This window comes from Zea mays, chromosome 3 (assembly GCF_902167145.1).
Source record: "Zea mays cultivar B73 chromosome 3, Zm-B73-REFERENCE-NAM-5.0, whole genome shotgun sequence".
NCBI classification, from domain to species: domain Eukaryota; kingdom Viridiplantae; phylum Streptophyta; class Magnoliopsida; order Poales; family Poaceae; genus Zea; species Zea mays.
This window is the reverse complement of record NC_050098.1, coordinates 52,730,316-52,751,599: the sequence shown is the minus strand read 5'-3', so window position 1 is coordinate 52,751,599 and position 21,284 is coordinate 52,730,316. Positions and strand designations below refer to the sequence as shown.

At 43.0% G+C, this 21,284-nt stretch overlaps 1 protein-coding gene across 1 annotated transcript; it reads right to left on the bottom strand.

The window, feature by feature from the left end:
- Positions 1-282: 282 nt before the first annotated feature.
- LOC100279365 (WAT1-related protein) lies at positions 283-3,101 on the bottom strand. The gene is given in 5 exon segments (NM_001152382.1): positions 283-839; positions 948-1,099; positions 1,195-1,729; positions 1,878-1,940; positions 2,626-3,101. Coding segments are annotated over 5 exon segments (1,176 nt in total). The 5' UTR covers positions 2,802-3,101; the 3' UTR covers positions 283-589.
- Between the last annotated feature and the right edge of the window lie 18,183 nt (positions 3,102-21,284).

Here is a 21,284-nt window from a genome sequence, read left to right as displayed (position 1 = left end):
CATCCAAACACTACCCAAATGGTTCAGTTTATCCCCCACGCACACCCCCAAATAAAATTCTGTATGTGAAGGTACAAAAAAAAGCCATTTCCCCTCTGTTCCTCTTTTCGACCAATTATTAATCGTTTGGCATGCAAAAACTGAGGACAAAGAAAAACTGCACTTGATGGAAGAAGCAGCGGCAGAAGAGAACTGTATGATGAATGAGACTCTTTGGAGGAACTAAATCAGGTCATCCAATCCAATGCAAGGGAAGGGCAGACAGAACAAGAAGGCCATCCAAGCTAGCAAGCAATCCTTAGCTTCCACTAGGTACAGTCACATCATCACACACTCCTGTTTGTTTGTTTCCTGTTTGTAACAAACCACGCTGTGACGCTGCTGCAACGGCAATGCAACCAACCGTATACAATAAGTCTTTATGTGTGCCACTCCAATCCGATCGTCGCCGCCGTCGTCTTGCCTCCGTCCACTAGCTATTTTGCCTTATTTTTTTTTTCACCACACTCTCACTCTCTCCATGGCTCCCTGAAAGATTTCTTGGCGCGTCCAAAGTGACACGCGCGCACGTCGTCGGCCACGTCACCCTTCACCCGTGGATGTGTTGCAGCCGCTTGGGGCTAGTTGTGGAGAACGACACCGGCAGGCTGATGGCCTCGACGCGGCTGCTTGCGATGGCGACCGCGCCACCGCCCTTGCCGCTGAAGCCAACAAGGCCCACGGCGGTCTCCTCGTCGGCTATGTCGTCGTCGTTGTCGAGGTCCGGCCTGTCCATCTCCCTCCCTTTGCCCCAGAGCACCATGTATAGCCCGGCAACGATGAGCACGGACCCGACAGCACTGTATGCAGGTAGAGTGTGAAGGATAGATGGAGCGGAGGAGGATGACATTAATTTAATTAAAATCTCTCCGTGAACGGATTGCGACGTTAATTGATGATCAACGTACGTTCCCACGCGTATCTTCTCGCCGAGGATGGCCCAGCCGATGATGGCGACGACGACGAGCAGCAGCGGGCTGAACATGGACACGTACAACGGGCCGCGCACCTGGATGCACCACGACATGAGCGTGAACCCGATGCCGGAGCCAACGATGCCCTGCGCATGCAGAGCAGAGCCACGATCAGCATTATATTGGCTATTTGACTGATCGTTCAACTTCATTTCCATGCATGATCGAGCAGACGCTTTACGATGTAGAGCACGGAGTAGAGCCTGATGTCGCAGCCGAGCTTCCAGACGTCGAGGCTGCGGTCCATGGCGGCGCTGACGCCCGCGCACTGCACGCCCGCCATGAGGCACATGATGGCGGTGCTGGTGTAGGGCGCGGAGAAGCCCTCGGACATCTTGGTGTGGAGGATGAACCAGACGGCCCAGGCGACGCAGCTGGCGATGATGAGGACGTCCCCGAGCACGGCGGCTCCCGAGTGTGCGGCGGCGGCGGCGGGCGACGGCGCGTGGTCCGCGACGAAGCGCCAGTGGAGCGGGGACGCCCACAGCCCCAGCACGGGGCCCTTGTAGAAGGGTATGACCATGGAGCCGCCCACGCACACCGCCGTGCCCACCAGCTTGGCCTGCCCCGCCGGCGTGCCCGGCCGCACCGACTCCATCTTCAGCGCCGCCGCCATCACGAACGTCAGCGCCGGCAGCGTGTTGGTGAGCGCGCACGCCACGGTGGGGCTGGTGGACTTGAGGCCCACGAAGTACAGCACCTGGTTCAGCGTCGCCCTGCATATATATATGGTGCCGATGGATCGACACTTGAACGTCTAAAAAGCGCTCCGTTCGATCGCCGTCTAAAAATTAAAAGGGCCGTGCATGGCAGGCAGCAGCAGCAACGGCGGCACGCAGAAGCAGCGCGCGCGCGACAACGTACCCGAAGATGGAGGAGACGAAGATCTGGAGGAGCACCTTCTTTGTGATCGTCGCCCCGCTTCGTCTGCACGCACACAACTGTTGTGTCAGTTTCGTTGCGTTTCCCCAAGAACTGTATAATAAGGCGAGAGGTTAAATATATAAACGAAATATATATAGTCCTGTGTCAGTTTACCTTCGATCGATCGAGAGAGAGATTTTTATACGCAAAAGGAGACCAAGAGAGAACTATAAACCATCTATTCCGTGGCAAATGGAGACATTGTTGTACAAATTCAGAAGCTAGCTAGCTATAGTCATCAGCGGCCGAGTGGTGTGCATATTTTATTGTTGCAACTAATAGATGCTAGCTAGCTCACCATGCATCGACTCTTTTTTGAAGAGCCCAGATCGACAAAACAATCGGTCTCGACCAGCTGAACAAGGAAGCCCGTTTCTCGAAAGAAAATCGAATTAAAAGGGGAAACGCACTGCCTCATCTCACAAGCAAGAGCTAGCTAATGCAGCACTGAAACGTACGCCCGGCCGATGGATGAACTAACTGATTAATTAGTAGTAGTCAGCGCACTAGACGAGACGTACGTCTAGAGGGCCGGGCCTCCATGCAAGGTGTGTGTGCGCGCGCGCGCGCGCATGAACTAACTGATTAGTGGGTGGAACGATGAGCGTGCATGCAGATGGTGTGTGTCCCTCGCTCCCTATATATGCATATGTGTTTTGCCTTGCCCCGGCAGGTTACGTACGTATACCTCTCAAGCAAGTAGGCGACGGGGGAGATGACGGCGGCGGCGATGAGGTTGCGGTAGGCGATGAGCACGTAGGGGCTCATGCCGGCGTCCAGCGCCAGCTTTGACACCACATTCATGCCGGCAAAGCCCAGCTGCACGAGCACCATGGCGACGGGGGGCACGCAGCTCTTGCCCATGGCTAGAGCTAGTTAGCTGCACCGATCACCTAGCTCCGATCCGATCCGGCCGGCCGGATCAAACTTCCTTCTCTCTCCCGATCTCTCTCTCTCCCGATGGCTCCTAGCAGCTAGCTTAATTATATAGCGATGGACGCGAGGACGACGCTAGCTACAACGACACCGCCATGCAGCGCTGTTCTTGAGAGGTGGAATTTGTGGGCGGCGGCAGTATTGATCACTGACCAGCTACAGAGAGAGAGCCTGGCTCTGGCTAGCTAGGTAGCTCTAGCAGTACCAGAGAGAGAGAGAAGCTGTCCGGGCCGGTGAGAGGAGCGGAGCGGAGCGAGAGAATGTGCGCGTATATATAGAGAGAGGCAGAGGAGAGAGCGCGCGCTAGGGTGGTGCGCGGTGGCCCTGCCCAAAAGCCCAAAACGTTGGAGGAGCGAGAGAGAGGTGGTGGTGCAGTGGCGATGACTTGCTGCAGCGAAACCTGCAGGTGGTAACCCAAAAGGAAAAGGGCAACCGGGGGCATCCATCGATGCATTGAAAGCGAAGCGACGTACGCCACAGCTAGCTCGGCCGGCTGCGTGCTTGGCTAGCTCTACCGCTGCTAATGGTAGCTAGGCACGCAGATGCTGGCGCACTGGCCCTGCTTGCTCTTCATTGCCTGTTTATTTGTCATCACTAGCAAACGCGTGTGTAGCCCATCCATCTATCCACCCGTGCAAAGCTGCAGCTGGCCCGGATACATTGCGTATATAACTGTGCAAAAAATATTTTATAACGTAGACTTCACTGTTTACCAAGTGAAGTTTAAAATAAAACGTAAGATTGAGATAGAGAGCCTGCTGTGCTGTAGATAGCCTAAAGCTACACTACTACAGTAAACCTCTATATATGCGGTCCAGTTAGTCTCTACACAGGCGATTCCAGGAACCGCTTGTGGTGCACCGCCTGTGATGTAAAACAACATCACAGGCGGTCAATCAAAAATCGCTTGTGATAGACACATCACAGACGATTCTATCTAAAGGAACCGCCTGTGGTAGACACACATCACAGACGGTTTCTAATCCTAGCCGCTTGTGTAGTTGTGTTAAACACACATCATAGACGGTTTTTAATTCTAGCCGCCTGTGATCGTGCAAAACTTTATTTTTGTCGTGTATATGGTCGTGCAAAACTTTTTTTTGTCCTATAGAGTATAGACTATACTGTTTATAGAGTTGAGTTTAAAATAAAAGACGTGGGTCAGTATAGGCGGCTAGAGAGCCTAATAGCAGATACAAAATGGTGATTAGATTTGTTTCGCTATTGCTTCCATTGCTTTCTGCGTATGACATGTATATCTTGCGAGATCTTGCTTTCTCCAGGGGGTTTTATTTGTTGCTCCTTCGCCTCTCCGACTACTGCGCACCCGTGTCAGTTCTGCTCCAAACAAACGCGCGCGTGCTGTGTTAGATTGCGCGACTGTGCAGTCAAGAGTTTAGAGTCTAGAAAATGATTGATTCCTCTTATCACGATGACTCGACCGATCATGCATGTTCATACATGTTCATGTTGCTTGTAGACAATTTTTACCAAAACAATATTTATAAAATCATGCATGCTGAAAAGCTGGGTGTTTGACAGTCCGCAACAGCTTCTGGTGATCAGAATCATAAAAAAACTAAAACAAACAAGTGCACGAGTAAGGCTGTCTCGGGCGGCTTACTTATTTTCATCTGTCAATTCAAACTCAACTCTGTAATTAGTGCAGTTTATAGTTTAAAACGGTGTTTTGCACTACAATCTGTTGACGATAGGCCTAGCAATCCAAACCTTAAGTCGTGCTCAGCAGATTGCATATATAGCTGTGCAAAACGATATTTTATATCGTAGAGGCGTAGATTGCACTATTTATCAAATGAAGTTTTAAATATAGTGTGAGATCGAGAGAGAGTCTACTAGAGGCTATGACCAGCCGATCGTGCGTCGTACAAAACATTATCTTACACTGTATAGACTGTACAATTCACGGAGTTCAATTTAGAATAAAAGATGAGTGGTTCACTAATAAGCGGCTAAGATAGCCTAATAGCCGGTACAGAAAGATGGTTAGATTTGTTTTACTATTGCTTCGATTGCTTTCTGCGTAAGACATGTATATCTTGCGATATCCTTGCTTTCTTCAGGCGGGTTTTGCTTGCGCTCCTTCGCCTCTCCGAGAGACTGCGCGCCTCCGTGTCAGTTCCGCTCTGCTGCCCCTCCAAACAAACGCGCGCGCAGCCAAACCCTTTTGCCATCATCCCTCTCCTCGCCCATCACTCCATCAGCTTGCGTGGTAACCGAAACCGTTCCAAAGGAGGCCACGCATGGCCATGGGTTGGTTTGTCCCGTGCTAGCTACCACTTCCATGCATGCATGCGTGTGACACACAAAGTTCCAGCTCTTGCTATACCTCTTTTTCTTTCCTTCTCATACACACGATTCCATCTCCGCGAAACCGTTCCATATATGCCGCAAGAACAGTCCCTATTCACTTCACAAATGCATCTCCCGATCGATCGACGTCAATTCTTGAGCCCTCGATTTAGAAATGCGTTGGATCATTGGCTGGGCGCTCGTCGAACTGCACTATTCCTACTCCTACTACAACTGCAATTTCAGAAAATAGCTAGAGGACAGCTATAGTCGTCGTCGTCCACTCGACCCGTTTCTAGTTTCTACTACTACTTAGCAGTATATATATATATATATATATATATATATATATATATATATATATATATATATATATATATATATATATATATATATATATATATATATATATATATATATATATATATATATATATATATATATATATATATATACACACACACATTGTGTCATTCTCCACACAGGACTCAAAAAGGAAAAAATTCAAGTACACGTACACCCTGAAGCACATCTATCACACGCATGCATGGATTCTCTTTGCCCTTTCAAACGTATGCGAATTTCCTTTTAGTAACGCGCGCGGTGGCGTAGAAGAATAATATATGGATTCAGATCTAGCATATTGTGGTCCAAATGAATTCGAGTTGAGTTGGATCTTAGTTGGATAGCTTTTTTTGGACCATATTATCATAACTGAAGTGGCTAGCTATATAGTTAGCGCGCACAAGTTTTTGTTTTCTTGACCGCCAAGGGATTCTTCTTCAGTTACGATCGAGGAAAAAGTTTCTATGGCTGTATTTATCTTCCTAGCTTTAAGTTAATAGGCTAGTTGATAGAATTACAATCTAGTTGCATAACTTTTTTCGGTAGAGATAGCATCACCAAGCAGAGTTGTAAGTCACATAATTCAACCTCCTCGTAGGCTACATTGATCATCATTAATCATATACCCGTGCATTGCTACGATTTATATATATATGACATAGGATAAATTTTGTTTTAATAAAGCACAAAATATATGTTTTCTATTGATTAGGTGGGTGTAAATGTGAAGCCAATAACCAAGGTTCAAATTAACACTCACTTAAACATAATTGCATCTTATTTTTTACATAAACTCTTCTATTATAGTAGTAGAGAAGAGATTATAAGAGTGCAGATTGATTTTGAAAAAATGCAAGGAGTTCTTTGTAAAAAGATGACGCGGGACGACCGTTTAAACTGGTACTTTAATATAGTAGAGATAGAGATAGAGAAATACCAAAATCCAGAATAAAATGGGTCTAGGTCGTCCATTTTTCTTACATTTTCACCTCCATTGCACCACGTCACTGTCTAATGCATATGCAAAGACATTTTATACATTGTGACACTTAGATAACTGATGAGATATTAGAGTCCCTATCTTAATAGTACCACTATCTATTGCAAAGCCAAACCATGCTCTCTACTGCATCTTGGTGGACGACAAAACAAAATCTCTAGCTTACACATTTGCCTCGATCACCACGAGTTTTGTTTTTATCTTTCTCCTTTTCCATGTGTGAGCTTGCTCTAGCTGGATTGATAGACCTTCATCCATTTCCAAGCCTCGCTCATCACCTTGGTGTAGATCTAACCTAGCTTGATTAAACACTTAGCAAAAGATTAATTTGCTCGTTGTCTCAATTACAAAACCAAATGTAGGTCCTTAAACTTTTTTTTTGTTTCAAATTACAAGATGTTTTGCCTTTTCTTGATATATTCTTTTTATTATGTATCTAGACATACGTACTGTGTGTTGTATCCAAGTATGTAGAAAAATCTATGTATCTACAAAAGTCAAAACATCTTCTAATTTACAATGGAGGGTGTAAGGAAAATGGACCCGAGCCATTTGGCTCAATAGTTTTTGGTGTTTGATGATCAACATAACATGTGGACTAATGTGTTTGCTAGTGTTTATGTTTGTAGTTCACATGATGCTAAAGTTACTTGGACTAAGGCATTGAGGAAAGCAACACCTCAAAAAGAAGACATTATGAAGATCACAAGAAGATCAACAAGTATCAAGCAAAATCCAAGAAACGAAGACAAGTGTTGCCACTTGCGGACTGTCCGACTGAGAGCACCGGACTGTCCGATGGCATACCGGACTGTCCGGTGCACCAGGGAACAGTAGTCCAACGACTAGTTCCCAGTGTCACTGGTGGAGAGAAGCCACGGAAATGTCCAGTGTGACGTCCGGACTGTCCGGTGTAAAAGCCTGCAACGCCAGCGGTCACCTGTGGTGTCAGATCCAACGACTAGGCGCACTAGACACGAGCACCGGACTGTCCGTCGACCCCACCGGACTGTCCGGTGTGCCGCAGAGAGCAACAACTTTTCTCCAACGGCTAGTTTTGTGTTGGGGTCTATAAATACCATCTAAACCGGCCATTTCAAGGTGTGGGAGCCAAAGCAACATACCAAGGCATAGTATAGACATTTCCAGGTGCTCATATACCCAAGTGCTTAATAGAATCACTCAGTGATTAGCGTAGCTGCTTTGCGAAGTGCTTAGGTTAGTTAGATCGCTTTAGCGCTTGCTCTAGGTGAATCCTAGTTAGTTGAGTGAGTTTAGAAAAACCACACAACCCCTCGGCTCTTGTGTGAGCTGTTGTAATTGTACCGAGTGGGGCAAGGGTCTTGCGAGACCGTGACAACCGCGTTTGTGTCACAGCCCCCACCGTGTACCGGAGGGAACGAGGTCCGCGACGTTTTCGGCCGGAAGCTCGATAGTGGAGACGACGGGGAGTGTCCGAGAGGAGCCGGAAGCGGAGCACCACTTGCACGTGGAGAAGGCCCGCGGCTCTCTACGGAGTTACTCGACCGTGGTGCTTGGCCCTCGCATGAGCTTCCCTTTGCGTAGGGGCACCAATGAGGATTAGTCGGGACCTTGCGTGGTTCTGGATACCTCGGTAAAAATACTGTCGTCATCCATGAGTGTTTGCATCTCTACCTTGATCTTTAGCTTCCGCATTTAGATTAAGCATTTAAGTTTCAATCTTGTCTTTATACTTATATTGTTTAGGATTGAAACTTAGACATTGTGGTAGAGATAACAACACTTAGACAAAACCTAGTTTGCACATTCTAATTTGATTATTTGCATAGGTTTTGCTCTAGGGATTTATTTGCGGCCTAGTTTAGAGACAGTTTTAGAAGTCCTAATTAACCCCCCCTCTTAGGTGTCACATGTTTCCTTCAATTGGTATCAGAGCTTGGTTTGGCTCATTTGAAATGCTTTAGCTTCACCGCTAAAAGAGTCGACACTTTTTAGAGAAAGGGGATGGATACCTGTTGGGGCCTTCCTCTTCTGAAGGTCCTCAAAAACTTAACTAACATGTTTCAGGAGGCTTCGGCTTCAAGATGAAGGTGTGCACGGTATGAAGGTACAGTCTAAAGGAAGGATGAACTAGCTCCGAAGCTGTGGCTGAAGAAGCTTCGGCTTAGCGCAAGGACTATGGTGAAAGATGGAACCGACCTAAAGGAGAAAAGACCACTTAGTCCTCGATAGTTTGCCTTATGGCTAATAGTAAATGTTAAGGACATGAATGTAATTTTTTCCGGGCTGCGTCCCGTGCCTATAAATAGATGAACAGTAACACCGTACTGTTCAGGCTGACTTGTAATCACTCTCACGTCACTCCCGCTTTTTCATCTTCTGTCAAGCCGAAGGTACAAATGTAATATAAATATCATTGATGTTCATTCATGTTTATATAAAATAAGAATATGAATAGTCTAATGATTTGAAATGATTATTCACATTCCCTTTGTGTTTCATATGTCTCTGTTTGCATTCTTGCTTACTGAAATGATGAAGGTATGTCCTTCATGACCTTCGTGTGAAGATCATTATATCCTGAGGGAGATAATGCTTCGAAGGACAAAGGGCTCTAATCCTTAACAATTGTGTTGCTTTGTTCTTGGTATTTAGCATCCAAGAACAAGGACCAACAATACCCATAGGCCACCACAGTTCGATGGCACTAACTTCCCATATTATATTGTTAGAATGGCTTGTTATCTAGAGGTCGTTGATCTAGATGTTTGGAGAGTCACTCGTGATGTGATGAAACCACCCAAGAATCCCGAGAAACCCACCACGAGTGAGGAAATAAATTCATTTAAATGCTAGAACCAAAAATTGCTTATATGAATCTCTTAGCAGGGATATTTTTAATCAAGTCTTTACTTTGAAAACTGCTAATGAGATTTGGCTAGAATTGCATGAGCTCCATGACGGCACATCCAATGTCCGTGAGCAAAAACATTGCCTAGTCTTAAATGAGTATAATTCTTTTGCTATGAAAGATAATGATCTTGTTAGATATATGTATTCTCGTTTGAATCTAATCATCAACGAGCTCAATTCTATTGGTATCAATAAGCTAGGTGATGCAGACATTGTGAGGAAGATTATCTCCATACTAGCACAACAAAGATATAGGAGCATCATCATTATTCTTCACAACATGGAGGACTTGCGTACAATGACCCTGATCATTGTGATTGGGAAAATCATGGCCTTTGAGATGTCGCGAAAAATGTGTCGGGGAGAGGAACCAACTTCCTCAAGGCCATATGCTTTTGCATGTGATGAAAGGAAGGGTAAAAAGAAGGCTCCCACTCCAAGTTCCTCAAGTGAAGAAGAGGAAGAAGAAGAAAGTGATGATGAAGAAGATAATCAACCATCAACATCATCCTTCAAGGACGAAGAAATAATCCGACGCGTCGGAAAGGTAATGGGGATGATCCACAAGATTAATCTAATGGGTGTGCCCCTGCAGGCCAAGGATCTTCTCTTTAACATTGACAGGAAAAAGCAAAGAAAGAGAGGATGCTTCGCATGTGGGGAGAAGGGTCACTTCACGGATAGCTGTTCAACTATGTCCAAACCCAAAATGGGGAGGAGCCAAGGCAAGGCACTAACAAGTGTCGAAACTTGGGATGACTCATCAAGTGAAGACGAACCTCCAAGGACACGTAGTCACCGATCCTCATCACGCTCATCACGATTATCACGCAAGTGCCCTATGGCGAGAGGTAAAATGAGTATTCCATCCTCTAGTGATGATAGCAGTAGTGATGATGAAGGTGAGGGAAAGCCCTCCATAGATGAGTTTGCGAAAGCCGTTAAATTTTTTCAAGATGTTTGCACTAAGCAAAAGGCTCAACTTAAAACCTTCAAAATTAAGTTGATGAGCTCTCAAAATGATTATAAAGTTGCTAGAAAAAATTGAAACATTTGCAAATGTAAATTATGAGCTATAAGCTAAAATTGAGCAATAAGAGTCTAGTGCTCCATCTATAGCTGCGGATCATGGCCTTATTAAAAGAATGAAAAACTTGAGGCTAAGTTAGCTAGCTCCCAAGAAGCCATTGAAAATTTGCTAGGGAAAATGGAAATTCTTAGCATACATAATAATGAGCTAACTAGTAAGCTAGAAAATATTGGTAGCACCCCAGAAGTATCTTTGATTGAATTACCTGAAATTATTAAGAAGATGCTTTTACTTCTTGCTTTGAATCAAGTTCCTGTTAAGAATGTTGTCATAGAAACATGTTCGGACAAGATTGAAATGGAGAATGAGCAATTAAAGCAAGAGGTGGCTCGCCTTGGCAAGGCTTTGTATGACAAGAAAGGCAAAGACAAACAAATCCAACCTCCACAGGATAACACCACTGCGGGAGTGAACAAGCCTGTGGAGGGAGAAACTATGATTTGTAGGCTATGTCACAAAGAAGGCCACAAGTCTTTCCAATGCAAGGCGAAGACCGAGGATAAGCAAAAGCTCAAGAAAAAGCCAACAAGCAAAATCTTGAACACCTACATCAACAAGGTGGACAAAAAGACCGCTACACCATACTTAATCAAGAAGAAAAAGAATGGAAAGGTGATAGCAATCAAGGCCAACAAGCAAGCCAACAAAGGAAAGGGGGCCAAAAGCATGTGGGTGCCAAAGGAAATTATTTCAACCATGAAAAGCACCAAGAAGGTTTGGATCCCGAAAGAGAAGTGAGGAGTCCGAAAGACTTCGGGGAATTTGGAGATTTGGCAAAATTGGGATGTATATCATGGGATGCATCATATTGGATCAATTCTATTGCCAAGCGGGTTAGTGAATACTTTGAACCCAAATTTCCCCACCCATGACTAAGGTAACTAGATTTATTGTATTTCTTGTTTTTAGATATGCGTATCTATTCTCATGTATCTAGTTGTACCTTTCATACCTAGTGCTACAATTCGTATTTACTTTTGTTTAAATGCATGCATAGTAGGTAAATCATATGGTAGGATTGCTCACTTTCAATTTGTACTCTTGAGCAAACCTACATGGTTTAAATTGATAAGCATGTCACATAACTTACTTAACATTCATAAGAAAATGATACATCAATTTATATTGTGAAATACTTCAAGTGATATAACACTTCAATTACGCTTCAATTGGTATCATTTAACTTATATGTGCTGAAGCTCAGATTATGGATAATCTGCCCCTCTTGATATAAAATCAAAGTGCATGTCTCCTACAAATATTCAAAACTTGTATGGACACTTTCAGGGAGGGTTACTCTATAATCTAAGTCTTTGAGACTAATACCGGTTTTCAAGTTTATTTCATGTAGTAGTCTCATTGAAAGGAAAATGGAGTCCCCAGAGAAAGACAACAATCTTCCACTGCAAATCTACAAGAACTCTTATGTCTCTCAAGCCTGTCATTGGTCTTCAATTGGTCCACAATTGACTTTCAATTGGTATCTTTGAGACTACATTTGGTTTCATTTACATGTCTTCTCTAACATTTGGTCAGACTATATTTCGTATCTTATACTTCCCATGTTGCTATACATGCATAAGTTGTTAACTCATATCTGTTACCTATGCATAAGGGAAGTTAGTCTAATGAAATCATGTCTTGCACCTCTATTTTTCACATGCTTTTTCCTAAGTAGAAGATCTCTGTCAGGGGAGTATTTCTTCATCTCTAAATGGGGAGAAAATTCTTTCTAAAGGAGAACACTCATTTAAGGGAAGTAACATTTTTACTGCTTCAATATGTACCATTGATAAATACTTTATGAGCAAGTCTCATTTGCTTCCTATATGCTTTTAATGTCTTTCTTTTAGGGACCAAAGCAATGAAATGTTATCAAACACCAAACACCACCAATTTAAAAGTTTGATCCTTCAAGTGGTTTTGGCTCTTTGGTCTAAAATAGGAAGTAAGTGAATTATGGAGTTAGGGGGAGGCTTAAGTCTATAATCTGACTTTGTGGGGACAAACATGCATCCTAGCAAGTAGATTGCATATTTTCATTCAAATGTTTGTTATATTTGCTTACTTTGGTTATGTTGTCATCAATCACCAAAAAGGTGGAGATTGTAAGGAAAATGGACCCCGGGCCATTTGGCTCAATAGGTTTTGGTGTTTGATGATCAACATAACCTGTGGACTATTGTGTTTGTTAGTGTTTATGTTTGTAGTTCATAGGATACTAAAGTTACTTGGACTAAGGCATTGAGGAAAGCAACACCTCAAAAAGAAGACATTATGAAGATCACAAGAAGATCAACAAGTATCAAGCAAAGTCCAAGAAACAAAGACAAGTGTTGCCACTGGCAGACTGTCAGGTTGAGAGCATCGGACTGTTCGGTGGCACACTGGACTGTCTGGTGCACCAGGGAACAGTAGCCAACATCTAGTTCCAGGTGGCACTGGTGGAGAGAAGCCACCGGACTGTCTGGTGTGACGTCCGGACTGTCAGGTGTAAAAGCCTGCAACGCCAACGGTCACCTGCGGTGTCAGATCCAATGGCTAGGCACACCGGACACAGGCACCGGACTATCCGGTGACCCCACCTGACTGTCCGGTGTGCCGCAGAGAGCAACAACTTTTCTCCAACGGATAGTTTTTTTGTTGGGGTCTATAAATACCACCCCAACCGACCATTTCAAGGTATAGGAGCCGAAGCAACATACCAAGATATAATATAGACATTTCCAAGTGCTCATACACCCAAGTGCTTAATAGAATCACTCGTTGATTAGCGTAGGTGCTTTGCTAAGTGCTTAGGTTAGTTAGACCGCTTTAGCGCTTGCTCTAGGTGAATCCTAGTTAGTTGAGTGAGTTTAGAAAAAACACACAACCAATCGGCTCTTGCGCGAGCCGTTGTAATTGTACTGAGTGGGGCAAGAGTCTTGCGAGACTGTGACAACCACGTTTGTGTCACGGCCGCCACCGTGTACCGACGGAAACGAGGCCCTCAACATTTTCGGCCAGAAGCTCGATAGTGGAGACGGTGGGGAGCGTCCGAGAGGAGCTAGAAGTGGAGCACCACTTGCACGTGGAGAAGCCCCGCGACTCTCTACGAAGTTACTCGACTGTGGTGCTTGGCCCTCGCGTGGGCTTTCCTTTGCATAGGGGCACCAACGAGGATTAGTCGGGACCTTGCGTGGTTCCGGATACCTCGTTAAAAATACCGGCGTCATCCATGAGAGTTTGCATCTCTACCTTTCTCTTTAGCTTCCACATTTACATTAAGCATTTAAGTTTCAATCTTGTCTTTATACTTGTTTAGGATTGAAACTTAGACATTGTGGTAGAGATAGCAACACTTAGACAAAACCTAGTTTGCACATTATAGTTTGATTATTTGCATAGGTTTTGCTCTAGGGATTTATTTGTGGCTTAGAGAAAGTTTTAGAAGTCCTAATTCACCCCCCTCTTAGGTGTCACCTGTTTCCTTCAGAGGGAATACACGACAATAAATATGTTTTAAATGTAGAAGAAATGGGGTGGCCATCTTATCGTAACAAATTGAAGGCATCCACTCGAGCTTCATGGTAATCCTGAGGAAGCACGTTACAAGAAAAGATAAATTCTAGAAATTCTTTCAAAAGTCAAAAACATGAATCCATCGGTTCAATAGGCTCTAATCAACATCAATAATAGTAGTCATTGGTTCTATTTTATTTTTAAAAAGTACCCATATTTGCCATTAAAAGTCATAAAGCAAACCCATAAATATGTATATTAATTATCAAATATGTATTTCAAATTATAATATAAAGTAACCTCCCTAAATAAATACTAAATATAATCAAACATTTGTGCTATTACGAAAGATGCTATAGAGTAACCCCTAAATTTATATATAAATTAACAATTTCTAGCATTATGAAAGATAATATAAAATAACTCTTATAGTTGCATATAAATTAGGTTGTCTCTAGCACCTTTCATATCTCATCTCTTGTTTTAAACTCTACTATGTAAATAGAGTACTCTACAGTATAGAACAATGTTTTACAAGACCATATGCTTGGTCTACTGGAGACGTCCTTACCCATATCTGCAATAACAATAGTTAATCTTAGTAATCCTTTGAATTTTGCTTCCAAAACCACTATCATGCCATTATTAAAAGGATAAGGTCCATTTTTGACCCCCTCAACTTTTGTGCTTGCCTTATCTTAACTCCTAACTACAAAACCAGATAACTTTTTTACCTCTACTATAAAAAACATTTTATTTTGACCCTAAAGCCTCTTTCAAGGCTTTTAGGGTTTCTTATGCCCACTTGTTTTGAGTTGAGATGCCAAAGTTATTTATAAATTAGCAACACATAGTATTATTAAAAAGATAGCCACATGTGCATACTTCTAAAAACCCATGTCTACCGCTATCATTATATAAAAATCTAGCTCAAAATAAACATATAGTTCATGTGCTTCCATGTAGTCCACTTATGTGTATATAATTTAATCTTTAGTTTAGCAATCATGAATAAATTTTACTCAAGAATTAGCATACATGTAGCCACTATAAATATATTTTAATTTATATTAATAGTTTGTGACAATAAATCATGTTAGTTGTTATTCATCTTGAACAAAATATATATTATAACACATGTATGTTGATAGTTTTATAAAACAATGTGTAGATAATTTTTTGATAGAGGAAATTTGACAAATAGCGTGCCTAGGTCATACAATCTATTCTTATAATAGAATACAAATTAGAGTCTTAAATATAAGATATAATAAGCATAGAGTTATAACTTAAACCATACATAAAAGATATAGAAACTAATAAGATACAAAAATGAAAATAAAAACACATGAGCTACAAAACATTGTACCCATATGGTTACCCAAAACATTGTTTTGCATTGTGTAAACTGCACTATTTGTAGAGTGGAGTTTGAATATGAGCATGGAGGTGGATAAGATGTTAGAGATAGCCTAATGTTTCACTCAAGGGTTTATTAAGGACAAATAGTGATGCAATGCAAAAGTGGACAACTCTGCATGTGAATGGAAAACATATAAAGTACTATTTTATTATCATATCTGGATAGAGATTACAAAGTATCTGTACATGTATAACCTTAAATTTTGAATAGAGAGATTGTGAGTGTAGTAAATGTTGGTCACTCGTTCTCAAGTACTGTGAATCAAGAACAAGGCAACACAATTGTTAATTATTAGGGACCTTCGTCTTCCAAATTATCTCCCCATGGGTATAATGATCATTAGATGAAGGTCAAGAAGGACAGACCTTTAACATTTATTATGTGCATATGAATGTGAGAGGACGAAGACAATAATTGCATCTCATTAATTCCTTCACATTCGTATTCTATAAAACATGTATGAATATCAACAGAATTCATATTACATTGATACATTCGTCTTGTTCGAAGGTGAAGACGCGAGAGAGTGATTATCATTCAGCGTGAACAGTACAATGCTACTGTTCATCTATTTGTAAGCACGAGACGCAGTCCGAGTGAAAGTACATTTATGTCCTCAATATTTACATATGATCAAAATACAAGTCATTAAGGACTAAGTAGTCTTTTCCTCTTTCGGGTCAACATCATCATTATACTTCATCTTCGTTATGAGTCAAAGTTGTCCATCTGGTGATAGCTTTGGCGTTTATTCTTATCCTCTTTAGATCTGGTCTTCATTTTGTGTGCCTTCATCATGAGGAAGAGGCTTGCATTCTGAAGATGAAGCTTCCTGTAATGACTTATGCTGGAAACAAATGGTTAATTATATTTTTGAGGACCTTCGGAAGGAAAAGGCCCCCAACAGTAGCCCCTCGCAGTATTAATTTGTTTTATTCTGCAACGTGAACGAAGGCCTTTAGCCGAAGGTACGAAAAAACACCTTCCCTTCGCTAGGATAGCGAATAATTCTGACCCGTTGAGTCCACTGAGCTGTGAGGCTCTTAGTATATATATAGAAGGCTATGTCGCAAATATTTTTCGTGCCATCTAGTTTTGGTGCTGCAATTGTTGTTTAGTTTTCCTGTTCTCTGAGTTCAATTGTTTGCGAGCTTTGGCTTTTTGACGCGACCAACACCGAAATGCCCGAAGACAAGAAGAACAATGACCCCACACTCGCTGGCTTCTAGGAAGCCATGGAAAGGACCAATGTGGAGAAGATCACCAAAGAAATATTGGTTGGACTATCTGGTGACTCAAGCGATAGCGAAGGCTTTGATATTGGGAGTGAGAATGAGAATGCCGAAGATCGGCCGTGTAGACCTAGCCACGTTGTTTTTGGGAAATCCACCATCAAGCAAGGTCACATTGAATCGATGAAGGGGAAATACTTCCATGATGTATCTATAGTGAGGGCTGGGGGAGAGGACACCGTTCCCCAGCCAGAAAGCGATGAAGTGGTAGTCTTCAGGAGCTTCATGAAGGCTGGGCTTCGCTTCCTGCTTCATAAGATGATAGTCGATGTTTTGAAAACATTTGAAATATACCTTCATCAGATTACCCCTGAGGCTCTTATTAGAGTGGGGGTTTTTATCTGGGCCATGAGGAGCCAAGGACTAGAACCAGATGCAAGGTGCTTTTGCAATATTCATGAACTGTCTTATCAGACAAAGGCGACTGGAAAGGAACAGTATCACAACAATTTGGTTGTTACAGCTTCGTGCCTCGATCTGAGGCGAGTTACCTTGTGCCCATGTTTCAGAAGAGGTGGTAGGCTCTTGGATGCAGGAATGGTTTTACGTAAAGAGTGACCTGAGTCAGAGGGAAGATGTGAGAGAGCTTATTCTACGCCCTGCATGGTCTCGCTTCGGCATTAGAAGGTCACCCACTACACTTGGGAATGATGTGCAAGCGTGCCAGACTGCTTTCAACATAGTGTGCACTTATATTGGCACAAGAGACTTTGTTCAAGAGCATATTGCTTACAAAATATGGCTTCTGGCGAGCGAGTAGGAAATGCCGAAGGAGGCCGCCGCCGGCTCAATCCAGAGTGGTCTGGTTTATCTGAAGTACACTTTTCGGTTCAGGAACCAGTTTGATGAGCCAAATGATGATTGGTTGGATGCCATAGAAGCGACAAGATACTTGGAGCGTATTCGAAGGCAGAAGACGAAGCTAAGACAACTGCATTCGGCGCTCGCGGCAAAAAGAAGTTGAACAGAGTGTTTGATGTTATCGGGTTCGTTTACCCAGACTACTGCTATCCCGCCCAGAAGCAAGGGAGGAAAAGGAAAGCCGCTACCTCGGCATTTACTGGTGCGTCGCGGTCAAAGAAAATCAAAGTTTTGACACGCAGACCTAGGCGCATCGAGACGGCCGATGTGCCGAAGTTAAGTGAAAGGGTGGGAACAACCCCCCGAGCATAAAGACTATTCTTGTTGTGCCTATTGGAATTATTGCAGACCCGGCCAAAGAGCTAGAGCCAGAAAAGGTAGCAGAAAAAGTACCAGAGCAGCCGAAGATGAAAGTAACAATACTGCTGAAGCTGCCAGCTAACATAGGAACTCCAAGGAAAAGGAGGGTGGCTAGTGTCTTGGAAGCTGTTTGTTGGGGGTCTTCTTTCCCGCCGAAGGTCCTCAAGGTAGAAACACCTTCGGCAAGATAATACAAAGGCATACTCGACATGATGATACAGATGGAGGCCAAAGCTATGGCTGAAGGAGCTTCGGCTTAGTATTATGAGGAAGCCGAAGGTCGTCACCGACTCAAGGGAAAAAGACTGTTTAGTCCTTGATTATTTGCATTATGATTGCAAGTAAATGCCAGGGGCATGAATGTAATTGTGTCCGGGTTGCGTTCCGCGCCTATAAATAGATGAACAGTACCCCTGTACTGTTCATGCTGGATTGTAATCTCTCTCTCGCGTCTTCTTTGCATTCTCATCTTCTGGCGAATCGAAGGTACCATTGTATTATAAATATCATTAATGTTAATTCTTATCTATGGATACAATTGTAAATAAATTGCGAGGATTTAATCATTACTTACATTTTTTAATGTTCTTTCGCATTCTTATTTATATTTATATTTATATTTATATTTATATGCTAAAATGATGAAGGTATGTCTTTCATGACCTTCATCTGAAGATCATTATATCCAAAAGGAAATAATGCTTCGAAGAACGAAGGTCTTTAACCATTAACAATTGTGTTGCCTTGTTCTCAATTTGTACCATTTGAGAACAAGTAACCAACATTGGCGCCCACCTTCGGTGAACTCACTTCCACAACTGTGATGATGGCTCTGCAAAGCAACCAACCTTCGGCTATAAAGCTAGTGCTCCCAATCACAGGCGGTTCAACTTCTGAACCAGCTAACAAGAGGCAGAAGAAAGAAGCACAGAGAAGGGTACATCATGTTGGGGGTGCAAGGACCCTTCATCAAGTCCAAATGGTCTCATATTCCAATCACCTTCTCTTAGGAAGACCTCCAGCTTAAGGATTATCCTCACAACGATGCAATGGTCATATCTTATGTCATCAAGGGATTTCTGGTCCACAATATCCTGGTAGACACAGGCGGTGCAGCGGATATCATCTTTGCAAAGGCTCTCATGCAAATGCAAGAGTAAGATGACAAGATACATGATGCAACACACCCTCTTTGTGGTTTCGGAGGAAAACTGATTGTGGCACTTGGCAAGATAACAATGCCGGTCACCTTCGGCTATGTTCACAACACAAGGACAGAGCAGGTTCTCTTTGATATTGTTGATATGGAGTATCCATACAATGCAATCATTGGTCGAGGGATGCTCAATGCCTTCGAAGCTATACTCCACCCAGCATACCATTGCATGAAGATACCATCGGAACAAGTGCTCATTACTGCGCACGGGAGTCAAGAAGATGCTAGGAGAGCCGAAGGAAGTTGGACAGATTCGAAGGCTATTCATAACATAGATGAAACCGAAGCTTATCAGCAGTATAAGCATAAAAGAGAAAGAGCTGCTTCGGCAGATCAACCAAAGCCTATGCTTTTGTGTGAAGACATAGTAGAGCAAAAAGTGATGCTGGGATCTCAGTTATCTGATGAGCAGGAAAAGACTTTGCTAAGATTTTTGTTTAACAACAAAGATGTTTTTGCTTGGACAACCAATGATCTCTATGGTGTTAATAGGGACATCATCGAGCACTCACTCAATGTAGACTCGTCCTTCAGACGACGGAAGCAGAGACTTCAGAAAATGTCCGATGACAAAGCCAAAGGTGCACAGAATGAAGTGAAAAGACTTCTAAGTGTCGGTGTTATTAGAGAAGTAACATACCCAGAGTGGCTGGCCAACAAAGTCATGGTAAAGAAAGCTAACGGAAAATGGAGGATGTGTATTGACTTTACAGATCTCAACAAGGCATGTCCGAAGGATGAGTTCCCATTACCAAGAATAGATTCTCTTGTAGATGCAGCAGCTACTTCGGAACTCATGAGCTTATTGGATTGCTACTCGGGATATCACCAAATCTGGATGAAAAAAGAGGATGAGCCGAAGACAAGCTTCATAACTCCTAGTGGCACCTATTGCTATCTTCGGATGTCTGAGGGGCTCAAGAATGCTAGAGGAAGCTTGAACAGAATGACTGCCAAAGTTCTTCATACCCAAATTGGCAGAAATGTGCTGACATATGTTGATGATATCATAGTAAAAGGCACAAAGCAAGAAAACCATGTCGCTGATTTGCAAGAGACATTTGCCAATTTCAGACAAGCTGGTCTTAAGTTAAATCCAGAAAAATGTGTCTTCGGAGTAAAGAAGGGAAAGTTTCTTGGTTGCCTGGTATCGACAAAGGGCATCGAAGCTAACCCGAGCAAAATCGAAGCTATCCTTCGGATGGAGCCACCAAATTCAAAAAAGGGGCTCAACGGTTAGCAGGAAGGCTAGCATCATTAAATAGATTCATTTCAAGATCAGTAGAGAGGAATCTACCTTTCTTTGAAATATTGAAATCAGTTGAAGTCTTCCAATGGGGTCCAGCTCAGCAGAAAGCCTTCGAGGAGCTGAAGCAGTACTTGATAGATCTAACAAATTTAACCCCACCTTCATCAGGGGCCCCATTACTTCTATATGTGGCTGCTTCCCATGCTGCGGTTAGTGCGGCACTTGTACAAGAAAAACAAGATGGTCAAATAAAAAAGCAAGCACTGGTATACTTCGTCTCCGAAGTACTCAGCCCATCAAAGAAAAATTACACAGAATTGGAGAAGGTACTGTACGCTGTATTGATGGCTTCCAGGAAGCTTCGACATTACTTCCAAGCATATCACATAATAGTGCCTTCATCGCAACCCTTAAAGGACATAATGAGGAACAGAGAAGCTACAAGAAGGGTCGGAAAATGGGCAGCAGAACTCAATAAGTTCACCATTGATTATGTACATAGATCTTCAATACAATCTCAGGCGTTACCAGACTTCATTGCTGATTGGACGCCAGAGGCTCAGGATGAAGAAACAATAAAAGATGTCGAAGCTTGGACGGTATTTTGCGATGGGTCTTGTGGGACCTTCGGTGCAGGGGCAGCTGTTGTCCTAGTTGTACCTTCCAAAATCAGAACATGTTATGCAATAAAATTGGACTTCAGTTGTACAAATAATATTGCCGAGTACAAAGCTCTTCTCTTAGGGCTTCGGAAGCTAAAGGCAATGGGAATAAGAAGGGCAATCCTCAAGACTAATTCGCAAGAGACCCGAAGCTTGAAAAGTATTTAGATGCAATCCGAAGGTTGGAAGCCTCTTTTGAAGGTT